The sequence below is a fragment of the Haliotis rufescens genome, unplaced genomic scaffold (genome assembly GCF_023055435.1).
Source record: "Haliotis rufescens isolate VD_foot unplaced genomic scaffold, xgHalRufe1.0.p SCAF_44, whole genome shotgun sequence".
In the NCBI taxonomy this organism is placed as follows: Eukaryota; Metazoa; Mollusca; class Gastropoda; order Lepetellida; family Haliotidae; genus Haliotis; species Haliotis rufescens.
This window is the reverse complement of record NW_025964157.1, coordinates 1,730,470-1,744,601: the sequence shown is the minus strand read 5'-3', so window position 1 is coordinate 1,744,601 and position 14,132 is coordinate 1,730,470. Positions and strand designations below refer to the sequence as shown.

At 41.8% G+C, this 14,132-nt stretch overlaps 1 protein-coding gene across 1 annotated transcript; it reads left to right on the top strand.

Moving 5' to 3' along the window:
* Window positions 1–253: 253 nt before the first annotated feature.
* On the top strand, window positions 254–2,960 carry LOC124136103 (IgGFc-binding protein-like). The gene is made up of 3 exons (XM_046501896.2): window positions 254–957; window positions 1,285–1,436; window positions 2,760–2,960. Exons 1-3 carry the CDS (start codon window positions 282–284, stop codon window positions 2,958–2,960), a joined length of 1,029 nt encoding a protein of 342 aa, XP_046357852.2. The 5' UTR covers window positions 254–281.
* The last annotated feature ends 11,172 nt before the right edge of the window (window positions 2,961–14,132 follow it).

The window sequence follows — 14,132 nt, the reverse complement described above, 5'->3', positions numbered from 1 at the left end:
ACCAGTTATATTTCATAATTGAATAATTCTTTAGAGAGTTGATTTGAAAAGAAACTCAACAAATGTCACTATAACGTCACATCGCTTACTCACAGCCAAACACAGGTTAAACACGTTCGTTACGGTGATATTTGCAAATCAGCTGGGAAAGTAGCATTTTCACATTCTGACCTGTCGACCCATTTCTTTGACCATAAGCTGCAAGAAACATTAAACTAGCAATTATTGCTGTAACATCTTGTTTCGTAGCCACACACAGAGGAACCTCGTTCACCGAACCGATGCTACCCGGGGAGGAGGGACCATTTCCTGGCGAACTTCTCATCTCAATCACCAGAAAACAACAAGACGCTGGCACCATACACCATCATGCAGGAACTACATCAACGCCATTTAACGTCACCAGACAACGTGGTTACCGATGGACTGTAACTCAAGAAAATCCACTGTCTAGACATGCACGTTCGACTAACAGCCTCTCTGTTACAACAGGACAGTTTGTTACTGTCATGGCTGTCAGCTCGTCACTTGGACCAACAGACGGTTACCTGGCCATCGCTGTTAACAAATGGGGCAAGGAGTACTATGTCATCACTCACGACGAAGGTCGTAGTCAAGTGGCCATCACTGCATCTGAAGCCGTGACCAGTGTGTTGGTCACTTTACCGCCTGGATGTGTACTGGTCATGGATGAAGTCGAAGTGATGGCTCCAGAATATGTCAACGTCACCTTGGATCAATTTGAAGTCCTTCTTCTCCAAGCTGATACAGACCTCACTGGAACCTACATTCAAGCAGATAAACCTGTTGGCGTGGTCAGTGGGAATAGATTCATTGGGGAGAGAACGCATCTGGTTGAACAGCCTTTGCCAATCAAAACATGGGGGAGGAATTTTGTGTCTGCACCGAATTTCGACAGCCACTGGGGTCCGGTTGATACCTATAGGATCATCTCCAGTTTGTCTGATACAAACATACTTGTTGGAAACAGAAGTTATAATATAGAAGTATCTGGGGCATGGCTTGATGTAAACATTGGCACGCTTGTGAAAATCGTGTCAGACAAACCTGTGATGGTGATGAAATTCAGCAGTAGCAGCATCAGCGGGACTCCGACATGCATGGCAGTTCTTGTTCCCGAGGAACAGTGGCGCTCTCGATACACGTTTATTACACCTTTAAACTTCAATAAACACTGGGTCACTATCGTCGCTCACACTGATAAAGTACAATTAATAACATTGGACGCAAACCCTATACAGGTCCAATGGTCCTCTGTTCCAGGAACCAACATTTCTGTTGGCGTGAGAGAAGTATCTGAAGGAACCCACTATCTGGATGGGTCTGGCAACCACGCTGTCTATCTGTCAGGTGCTGGGAATGGTTCAGCCTCATATTGCTATCCAGCGGGTATGGGTGTGGATACCATCAATAGTGTAAGTCTTCAAAATGAGTAAGTGAGCTTGGATGTAAGTCAGACGAATGATCCCTCCTTTAATATATCCGATCAAGTAACCATATACCTCGTACATTGTGTATGTCAGTATAACTGCCATAAAGAGAACATAAATATGCCAGTTAGGAGCAACACCCATCTCAAGCATGCGTCATTTAAAATAGACAGTGAGTGAGTGAGTTGTGTTTAACGCCGCTTTTAACAGTATTCCAGTCATATCACGGCGTGTCAGCTTAATGTGGGAGGAAAGCCCGAAGTGATGCAGGTCTCCGACGTTTAATACTTCGGTGAAACCCACGAGCACGGGTATGGTGCTGACAAACCTAGAAACATAATTTGGGCGAACCGAGATTCGAACCCACAATCATAGGTTTCCGGCGTACCCAAGGGACGTAACTCTGCACAGCAAATTGCGGCGCCTTAAACGACTGGGCCACCCGTGCCCCTTCAGTTATTGGGAGTGTTTGGTGATTTCATGTAAGCGTTGTATGACATGCATGAACATCGAAACACTGTAAACTACTGTCACAATTCGTCCAAACTGAATATTTGCATTCCATCTGGTACCGCACTACGATAGCCTAATCCAAGGATGACATTGTTATCGAGCTCAAGATAAGCGGATCCTGGCACACCTAAGAGATGAATCAATACACATTGAATTGTGGCACAGTAAAGACTCCTTCTTAAATGTTACAAAATTCGTACTGTGTTATGACATTCTCATAGGGTTCACTGAATTTAGTACCGCTTAGTACCAAAGCGTCAGTGTAATACACTAAAAATTTAGTCTTTACGTGCATGTGGATGCGTGTGTGTTTGTATATGTACTTAAGCGTATGTACTAAAGAAAGCAGTTTTAAGAATATTATATATTATTCTTCAGAACTGGACATATCTGGCACCGAAGGTCAATGAAGTACCATGCAGGCTGGATAGTTCCCATTACTTACAGGAACCTACTTCAAGTACGATGTTGCCAGCAAACCCAACCATGGGCCCTGGGCTTTTGACCATCCAACCATCTTTTTCATCTGAAATTGAGATGTATGCGCCTTCAACTTCCCAACTGTCTTCAAGTCAAGACCTCTCACTTTTAATACCCCCTACCGCGTCTCACAAAACAACAGATTTAGAAATATCTAGTTTTGACAGAGCCATTGTGGAAGAAAGCCAAAGTGTTCAGCATTCCAATTTCCTCAGCGAGGATTCTATGAGTATCAAATCACTCAAACCAAATTTCACTCAAGATCAACTAAAGGACATGATTGATCACATCCGATTTAATCTGCTTCTCAACCAGAAGAATCTGTCGACCTACAAGAGAAAGCACACCAGTGCCCCTGATGCGCGCGTGTCAGCACGAGCTCTGGGGACCTTCGGTGTTGTGATTATCATCTCTGCTGTTTGTATCCTGATAGCCATAGACCTGCCAGTACTGTGCCATGACGTCATCAACCTGGCGCCGTCGAAACGGCCCAGAATGGACAGAAGGATTCGTTAGGATTTTCAGGGCTTCTGATGTCAATGACGTCAGTCTCCAGCAGCAATGGAATTTGAAATTTTTATTTAAGAACTTTCAAAACAACACTTTCCTTCTAATTGGTGCGCTTACCCTCCTATCCGACTATTTTGCTCTCTATTTAATACTTAAATTTACCCCGTGAAGATCCGGGTGCAAATTGGACTTCAACAAGAGTCTTTTGTAAGATTCCGACTATATCATGAGCATGTGTTAATTAATCCCTATCAAAAAGTGATTTATACCAGGCATTCGCGATACGTTAACTTTGGAAATGTCTGCCATAAAACCTCTTGAAAGCTTTGCTGAGTCCTTGAATGTTGTAACCGTGATGACAAAGTAACTTCTGAGCAAAAATAATGAAATTATGGTGAAAAGAACATGACCGACTGTATCTCAAAAATTGTGAAATATGAACACCAAAGACTGGCGCTTCTTAAATATTGCTCGACATAAAGGGAAAGTTGACTATTGGAAAGTTGAAGTCATCCCAATTGTCATACAGTCTTGTAGAGAATGTTTTGGCCTTCTGAATCTTTATGCACAGATCTAAATATGAAACAGATGAGGCGATCTCACTGGTCTAATTTATTTCTACTTAAGGTTGGTAAATCAGTGGAAGGGAATTGAATATTTGATGGTTATTGAACTATATCAGATCATCAATATACCTGAAGCATACGTTAAACTTCTTGGCCAAATTATTTTGTTTTGACTCAGCCAATCCGAGCAGAAATTCCGATTCATGTGAATAAATGAACAGATCCACAAGAAAGGAGCACAATTGGTGCCCATGGGGATGGCTTCTTGCCTAAATGTCTTACCCCGAAATTGTTCATAGATGTAACTATCCGTGAAGATTCGGGGTAGAATAGATCTTCAGCAACCCATGCTTGCCGTAAAAGGCGACAATGCTTGTCGTAAGAGGTGCTAACGGGTCGGCTCGTCAGGCACGCTGACTTCGTTTGATACATGTCGTCGTATCCCAATTGCGATGATCGATGCTCATTATGTCAATCACTGGATTGTCTGGTCCACACTCGAATATTTACAGACGGCAGTCATATAGCTGAAAAATTGCTGAGTGCGGCGTTAAACAACACATAAACAAACAAAAACATGTTATCATTGAGGACTTCAGTTGGATGGCATTTTATTTCATTTTTGACAAATTGTCCTGAACCTCTGAATATAGATATGTAACTGTATCTGTAGTCGCCACGTTATGTAGCTAAAGCCCCATGAATCAAGGAATGAAGTTTTTTTCTGAAGTTTGTCATCTGGGATGGTGTACTAAGTTGAAAATGTTTTGGTTATTTCTGAGACTGCAGAAAGTCAAGCAATTCCTTTGTGCTTTTGAAAAGCCACATGTTATTTATTCCACTTTACTCAAATATACAGAAAGTTATTTCCACATTGTATTAAGGATTATGGTCAGTCTTTAAGGTTCTAAGGATTTGGTGTACTTTTGCTGGAGCGAGCAATATATTTCTCGTTGTCCGGATTTTTATGGAGCTTTGGAATCCAGTAGCGGAATGGACATGTCTTCAGGTTTTAGAGTCAAATCAAAAGTTCTGATGCATGGTTTTGGCAGACTTCATCCTCAGCTAACACACGGGCCTTATAAATGGCATTATTTGATGCAACCAATGCTTGTCGTAAGAGGCGACTAATTATGTAAAGGGATTGGGGGGTCGGGTTCGCTAGATGCATGTCATTATATCCCAGGCCAGTTCCGTCGGTCGATGCTCATGATGTTAACAATGGATTGTCTGGTCCAGACTCGTTTGTTTACAAATTGCCGTCATATGTCTGGTATATTGCTAACAAAACTAAAACTGAACCTCTTCTAAAATGATAACATTTTTTTCATGCCTACATGAAGCAATTAATGACATGTAATGATTATCATGTTGTCTTAGCTTGTCCCTTGTATTGCATTATGAATAACGTAATCCTCCACCTGCTTATTGGGTAAAATCCATCTTTCCAACTTCTTTGCTCTCAATTAAATATGTTATAGTGCAAACCACTAAAATGGATAGAAGTGTCATATAAATGCCTGTATGTTATCAGAAATCTGTGGGAATCTCTAACTTGATAGGGGGGGACGGGTGGCCCAGTCGTCTAAGGCGCCGCGATTCGCTGTGCAGAGTTGCGTCCCTTGGGCACGCCAGAAACCTGTGATTGTGGGTTCGAATCCCGGTTCGCCCCAATTATGTTTCTAGGTTTGTCAGCACCATACCCGTGCTCGTGGGTTTCACCGAAGTGGAAAACGTCTTAGACCTGCACCACTTCGGGCTTTCCTCCCACATTAAGCTGACACGCCGTGATATAACTGGAATAAAGTTAAAAGCTGCGTTAAACCTAACTCACTCATTCACTCTAACTTGATAGCAGTCCGCTTTGCCTAACAACGGACTGCCATTTATTCTATTGCGATGTGGCGTCACTGGTGTCACGTTTCTTGTTTGTGACGTCATCCTATATTATGTTCTCTGACGTTGCTATTTGTACATAAGTGACCGTTGAGAGTTTTTCTTCTCCATAATTTTTATCAATAATGTCTCGATCGTAGTTTTTTTAATGTAATGTCTTTGCATATCACACTTAATTATATTAATGATAAACAAAAAACAGTGTAGAAAAACGGATTTATGTACCAGAATCTTCACATGAAATATGTGAGGTGGGTGTTGGAAAATCCACGATGGCTGTCACTGACGGTATACGGTCTCATATTGGGTTAGTAGTCCTGCTCTCTGATTGGTTAATCTCACTTTCTAGGCATAATGAATAAACATATAAATATATATATTTGACTGCTACAATAATTGCTTGTTGGTCTTAATTATTACCTGTGACGACAGAGTGTTATAACTGGCACAATGTTGACCGCGGTATATGGCACCGCAATTAGACGTGCCAGGATCTGAATATCGTTGGTTTGAATGTCAGAATCGCCTTTTGACCGTGGGTACCCTGAGTTGTTTGTAAGCGTTTGCCTTCTTCTCCCACCCGTTCCCTGATTGAAATACACAACACTTATTTCACACACAGTCTGTCATTAATCATCATTTACGTACAAGCGTGTCTCTGTTTAAACATCAAAGCTCCCGGCTGCTGCTGAGCAAATCAATGTGTTTTCAATTAACCCCATTTTCTAAACTATTATGTTTTTGAATGCTGGCTTACCCTTACAATAAGATAATTCAATCGAAGTGTGTGGTTATGAACAGTCCCAGTGATGATTTATTCAGATGTTCAGTACAAACGTTTGTGTACTGAAAACATATTTGTATTGTTTGTGGCAATGAATTCGATTGTTATTTTTCTTTTAAAATTTACAAGAACTACCTCAAATAAATATTGGTAAGCAAAATATGTTGATAACAGGGATAATGTTTTTGCAGCCAAGCGATGTTTATTTATTTATATCAGTGCGAAATGACAGATTGATGTTCTTAGGATTGCTTGTCTCAGCCGTAGACCTGGCACTTAACAGTCAGAATGGAAATGAGAGATCAGCGTGGGATATTGTTATATCTTTCTCCTGTATCAGTCTGTTTATGTACAGAAATTGACAGATTTGAAAAAGGGGTTACATTTTTCATAGCGTCTTCGAATCCAGATATGAAAAATAAATATCACAATATTTCTACAATGACAATGGCAGTGTGTTCCAAAATAGAGTAGTGCTCATGTTGTGCAGAAAACATTCTTGTTTGTTTAGAAACCTCCCATTTTCCTGACCCACTTCTTGGGCAGATCATATTATGTTATGTGTTATTCATCTCGAGTCCTAGCTTCAGCAGGAGCCACTGGGCGTGGCAAAATGACAAACAGAAACTGAAACAAGCCCTGATCAGTTGTTTTGCTGCTTGTTTTAGTTAAGTTTAAAATGAAGTGTGATGGGGGAGACCGTTCAACATAGGATCGTTATTGTGTTGTATTAAAAGTGCAGAGATAACAGTAGCGAATGTTCAGAACTCAAAAGACAAAAGAGCTGAGAGAAGGATGGCACAAAACAAAGCAATAAACAGTTACCTCCCCTCTTCGAATAAACTCACAATACCATACAGCGTAGTTGGTTTCTTTAAACGGGAAACTCGTCAATGTTTTGTTTTTTTAATGCGGGATGAGATAAAAAATCCAAGCGGGCGAGTAGCTTGATTTAAAACATTTGTTCAGGGGAATGATAATTTTGGACCAGTGTGATATGAGGAACACACAAAATGCTACAGTTACAGTTAGAGAGTCATCTCCGTGGGAACTTATGATGTCAAGGTACTCAAAAAGGTCAGTTATGGGAACCGTCCAACCTCATTCTTAGAAATCATCAAAATCGTTAATTGTCAGCCGCGTATCAGTGTTCAGATGGGTTCTAAATCCACAGGAGCATCCTACTGGTGAAACACGTTTCAGCAACTCTGTCTCCATTACAGCAAATATGTTCTTCACTGTCATGGCTGTCAGGTCGTCACTTGGATCATCCAACGAATACTTGGCTCTCCACTAATGGATTACTATGCATGGGGCAAGGAGTTCTATGTCATAACTCATAATGAAGGTCGTAGTCAGCGGGCGTTACTGCGTCTGAAACCATGACCAGTGTGATGGTTAGTCAACGGCCTGGTTGTGTATTGGTTGTGGCTCAAGTAGACGTTAGGGCTCCAGAATATGTCAATGCCACCTTGAATCAGTTTGAAGTCCTTCTTCTCCAAGCTGATACAGATCTTACTGGGACCTACATTCGAGCAGATAAGCTGTTGGCATGGTCAGTAGAAATACTGTGCAAAGCAGTTTGGAAGTTTACAAACATATTGTTGAACAGCTTCCTCTGGTAAGAGTACGGGGGACATCATTGGTGTCGATCAGTCCTGAAAGTGACACACAGAGTGATAACATGTCCGTCCAAAACAAGCCTAATAATAAACCACAACACTTACAGAATAGAAGAACAAGGCGCTTGGACAGAGGAGGACATCAGTGGAAAGCACGTCAGACAAGCATGTGATGGTTGTGAAGGTTACTGATTCTATAGGATAAGCATTTCAAACATGCACGGGGGTATGTTCCTGGAACCTGAGTGGCAGTGGTGCCAGACACATAACAGACGGCACACACAGCATGGATGGACCTGAAGACTCCGTTGTCCACCTGAGTGGCAGTGGTGCCAGACATAACAGACGGCACACACAGCATGGATGGACCTGAAGACTCCGTTGTCCACCTGAGTGGCAGTGGTGCCAGACATAACAGACGGCACACACAGCATGGGTGGACCTGAAGACTTCGTTGTCCACCTGAGTGGCAGTGGTGCCAGACATAACAGACGGCACACACAGCATGGGTGGACCTGAAGACTCCGTTGTCCACCTGAGTGGCAGTGGTGCCAGACATAACAGACGGCACACACAGCATGGATGGACCTGAAGCCTTCGTTGTCCACCTGAGTGGCAGTGGTGCCAGACATAACAGACGGCACACACAGCATGGATGGACCTGAAGACTTCGTTGTCCACCTGAGTGGCAGTGGTGCCAGACATAACAGACGGCACACACAGCATGGGTGGACCTGAAGACTTCGTTGTCCACCTGAGTGGCAGTGGTGCCAGACATAACAGACGGCACACACAGCATGGATGGACCTGAAGCCTTCGTTGTCCACCTGAGTGGCAGTGGTGCCAGACATAACAGACGGCACACACAGCATGGGTGGACCTGAAGACTCCGTTGTCCACCTGAGTGGCAGTGGTGCCAGACATAACAGACGGCACACACAGCATGGGTGGACCTGAAGACTTCGTTGTCCACCTGAGTGGCAGTGGTGCTAGACATAACAGACGGCACACACAGCATGGGTGGACCTGAAGACTCCGTTGTCCACCTGAGTGGCAGTGGTGCCAGACATAACAGACGGCACACACAGCACGGGTGGACCTGAAGACTTCGTTGTCCACCTGAGTGGCAGTGGTGCCAGACATAACAGACGGCACACACAGCATGGATGGACCTGAAGATTTCGTTGTCCACCTGAGTGGCAGTGGTGCCAGACATAACAGACGGCACACACAGCATGGGTGGACCTGAAGACTCCGTTGTCCACCAGAGTGGCAGTGGTGCCAGACATAACAGACGGCACACACAGCATGGGTGGACCTGAAGACTTCGTTGTCCACCTGAGTGGCAGTGGTGCCAGACATAACAGACGGCACACACAGCATGGATGGACCTGAAGACTTCGTTGTCCACCTGAGTGGCAGTGGTGCCAGACATAACAGACGGCACACACAGCATGGATGGACCTGAAGACTTCGTTGTCCACCTGAGTGGCAGTGGTGCCAGACACATAACAGACGGCATACACAGCATGGATGGACCTGAAGACTTCGTTGTCCACCAGAGTGGCAGTGGTGCCAGACATAACAGACGGCACACACAGCACGGGTGGACCTGAAGACTTCGTTGTCCACCTGAGGGGCAGTGGTGCCAGACACATAACAGACGGCACACACAGCATGGATGGACCTGAAGACTTCGTTGTCCACCTGAGTGGCAGTGGTGCCAGACATAACAGACGGCACACACAGCATGGGTGGACCTGAAGACTTCGTTGTCCACCTGAGTGGCAGTGGTGCCAGACATAACAGACGGCACACACAGCATGGGTGGACCTGAAGACTTCGTTGTCCACCTGAGTGGCAGTGGTGCCGACGTAGCCTCCTACTCTACCCAGCCGGAATTAAGTTGGACGACATCGACAGTGTAGTTGGTCCCAGAAATATTTCACGTACTTGTGTTATCTCTTTTGACGGTCGGTAACAAATAAACAACCTCAGGAAAATCCTGTCGTTTGGCTGAAAAGGACGGTTTATTCAAAGGTAGACTCTTCAACATCACGCTCTACATGTATCTATTTCAGTGAGGGATATGTATTATCTCGATGCTGCTTGATAGTTTGTATTGAAACGTAAACATAGGTTTTCTGGTTGCTGTAATTTCTTTGTTGTAGTCATAAATAAGGAAGTTGAAGCAGTAGGTTCAATTACTGTTACCCTTTCCCATAACGGATACTCTCGCTTATGTCACTATTGTGGTTATTAGTCCGTTGGTTCATAAATAAAATGCCACTCAGGGTCTACCTTATTAGATTCTACATCACTTTCTAAATGTATCTATTTCAGTGAGCATGTATTTTTTCTCGATGCTGCTTGATAGTTTGTATTGAAACGTAGACAGGTTTTCTGGCAGCGGGCATTTGTTTTGTCACAATAAATTAGGAATCTAAAACTTCAATACCATCATCCTTTCCCATGATGTACACCCTTGTCCCCATCCTTCTTTAGTCCGTTGGTTGAAAGACAGTGCCCTCAATGGTTGAAAGATAATGCCCTCAATGGTTGAAAGACAATGCCCTCAATGGTTGAAAGACAATCCCTCAATGGTTGAAAGACAATGCCCTCAATGGTTGAAAGATAATGCCCTCAATGGTTGAAAGGTAATGCCCTCAGTGGTTGACAGACAATGCCCTCAATAGTTGAAAGACAATGCCCTCAGTGGTTAAAAGATAATGCCCTCAATGGTTGAAAGATAATGCCCTCAATGGTTGAAAGACAATGTCCTCAGTGGTTGAAAGATAATGCCCTCAATGGTTGAAAAATAATGCCCTCAATGGTTGAAAGACAATGCCCTCAATGGTTTAAAGATAATGCCCTCAATGGTTGAAAAATGATGCCCTCAGTGGTTGAAAGATAATGCCCCCAGTGGTTGAAAGATAATGCCCTCAATTGTTGAAAAATAATGCCCTCAGTGGTTGAAAGATAATGCCCTCAATGGTTGAAAGATAATGCCCTCAATGGTTGAAAGACAATGCCCTCAATGGTTGAAAGATAATGCCCTCAATAGTTGAAAGACAATCCCTCAATGGTTGAAAGACAATCCCTCAATGGTTGAAAGACAATGCCCTCAATGGTTGAAAGATAATTCCCTCAATGGTTGAAAGACAATGCCCTCAGTGGTTGAAAGATAATGCCCTCAATGGTTGAAAAATAATGCCCTCAATGGTTGAAAGACAATGCCCTCAGTGGTTGAAAGATAATGCCCTCAATGGTTGAAAAATAATGCCCTCAGTGGTTGAAAGATAATGCCCCCAATGGTTGAAAGATAATGCCCTCAATTGTTGAAAAATAATGCCCTCAGTGGTTTAAAGATAATGCCCTCAATGGTTGAAAGATAATGCCCTCAATGGTTGAAAGATAATGCCCTCAATGGTTGAAAAATAATGCCGCTCAGTGTCTACCTCACAAGCTTGATTTCAGAATTGGAAATTTCAATTCTAACAACCAGAAATTTCAAAGAATGCATGGTAGTCCTGTTGTTGGAGCAAATTTCTTTGTAACATCTACTGACATGTATCCAAGAGCTCATGATAAAGTTGGAATTGTACAATCGACTCTGGTTTGTGAAGAGATGTATGATGAATATAAAACAGGGTTTGTCGACTTTTTATATTCCTGATGATGGTACACCTTTACTTCCTTTTATAAGAATCCACTACGCGAATCATACAGTTTGTACATGGGTTTTTCGTTTCATACCTCAATGAACCGAAAAACAAATACACAGTCAATCTTTCAGTAAAATGATAACAAAACGTTGAATGAAACAATTATGTTTTATGCATGCTTACCTGAGTTTTACTCAATCAAGCAATTTGAAATAATACATGACCCTAATTCAAACCTGGCTAATGTTGTTCTTCATAAATGTCGTTGGTATAACTGGAATATTACAGAGAGTGACGTAAAACAACTACCAAGAAACAAAATAGTTGTGGTAGCCGTGTTGAACAGTGCGAGAGTAAAAGATTAACATAATATTTGTCCTATAAATATTTTAAGCAGTCAGACTGGAACAGGATTATATACTGAACAACAAAAGTTCCTGTGACATTGCCAACATTGCCATAAACACCAAATGGTGTTTCTGTGGACGTTAAATTGTCTTGCAACATCACATTGACTCGATCCTGCTTCAAGCATACATGGCTCGCAGACGCTCATTTTCGGACAGGCGTGGCATTTCGTAATGTTGAATAATTACGTAATTTTATTGTTTCTCTGAGTGGTTGTTGTCAGCACGATGCTAAACATTGCATATGGAATCCCGTTAACGCACATGTTTTTATACCCATTCTTGGGTAGTGAAATGCATTGGGCTTGCATAAAAGTCAACTTTTGCATGGAATGCATGCTTTTCTGTAACAGTTGCGTTTTTGTGACTTGATTCCATACATGTACTACAATATTGAAAACCATACTTTACTTGTTTGAAAAATACACTAAAATATTGGCATCACAGGAACTTTTGTCGTTGAGTATATTTTTTTCAAATGTATCAAGAGCTGTTGACACACAAAATGAGAGGAGAAATATGTACTTCATAGCATGTACTATGAAAAAAACCCAGTAACTCCTGAAATGGATCATGTCATGTTATCATAAATATATAGATTAAAAAACCCACAAAAGTTGCATGACTTGCATTTTGTTATGTGTGGAAAATTCCGCCCCAGCGAGTGCTGCACACCACCTGTGCACATGCCGCGGTCTAAGGGAAATAACTCATGGGTTTCACGTTGACAAATATCCATTACATGTACATGTTGGCGATCAAGCAGTAGCTGTTTACCATAATGATCATACAATGTTTTCACTTTTCACGTGGGTGGGGTGGGGGATGGGGGTCTATAGATTAGTATTATATCTACCTATATACCACTTTATAATGTCACAGTACATCGCAATGAAAGGAAACTGATCGGTTAAAGTCAAACACTTTTACTGTATTTTCTTTAAAAAATATCTGTCAGAAGTGTTCGGTCCGACTTGGCCCCGGCTGTCAAAATCAACTTTAAACACACAGATGTATCATCAAATGTATTTACATGAAATTAGCATTATTTACTTAGATATAGTACTAACCGATAAATGTGAACGCAAAACCGACAGATTGAAATTTGTATCACAATAGCTAGAAGTATTTGATACGTTTCAAATTCTATTTCGTTTAACGATTGCTTACACAAAGCTCCACTTTCTGGTTTTCAAGCGTTTTACTCCGAATCACTTTATTATTTTTCACGTTTTTTGGTTGGGGATTGTGCATTAATGTCACGTGTGTATGTTGCATCGATAAGATACAGATACTGTAAGTCGGTCTAAATTACACCCGATTGTGTTTTTGGATTACATCGCCTCCCTTTTTGACACAATAATGCTCCTATTGCATTTCTGAAAATAATCTTTTCCGAGGCAGTAAAGAAATGAATTGGCATTACATACTAATATATGTAGATGACTTAATATTTTCTAAAACGTTTTTGGAACATTTGAGTCCCCTTGATGCTGTATTCCAAAAGATCAAAGAAGCAGGACTCTAAAACCAAGCAAATGTAAATTTGCGACAAAGCAAATCACCTAATTAGGGCATATTTTCAGCAAAGGAGGCATCCATTTCGATATACTTCAAAACTAGATTCAGTCACACAGATCCCTCCCTCTAAAAATGTCCATGATGTGTGTCATGTCTTAGATTTGGTCTCGTATTATCACAAATTTGTAGCAAACCGTTCTGGTATTGCCTCCACTCTAAACAGCCTAAAATGGTCCAACAATTGTCAAAGGGCATTCGAAAAGTAAAGCAAGCCCTTACAACAGTCCCCATCTTTGCATATCCAAACCAAAACAAAGCCTTCAACCTCACACTTGATTCATCCCAAACTGCAATAGGATACATTTTAAGCCATCATGATTCTCATGGCTTTACTTTGAATGACGTTGTTAATTCATGTCTTTTGACCATACAAGTAAATTATTTTCCTGTTCTGTTTTTAGGAACAAACAATTCATTGGTAACGTTTCATTTGCTCGTCAGTTTTCAAGTAAGGGTATATGATGCTTAATGGTCATTTGCCATCACAGTCAACAACTGCAATGGCCTCTTGAAATGGAAGATATGAAATGATTATTAAGGGTTACAGGCATACTGTATGTCTGTCAAAGATTATGGCTTTGCTCAGAAAATATTTTGTATTGATGAGGATGGCCATATTGTGGTCGAGACTTTTTATTGAGGCTGTTTTTTAAGCAG

Coding starts and splice junctions, on each gene's coding strand:
- LOC124136103 (XM_046501896.2), top strand. CDS start 282: ATGCTACCCGGGGAGGAGGGACCATTTCCTGGCGAACTTCTCATCTCA. Junction 958..1,284: donor TACCTATAGGATCATCTCCA/GTTTGTCTGATA, acceptor CCTCTGTTCCAG/GAACCAACATTTCTGTTGGC. Junction 1,437..2,759: donor GTGTGGATACCATCAATAGT/GTAAGTCTTCAA, acceptor CTTCTCAACCAG/AAGAATCTGTCGACCTACAA.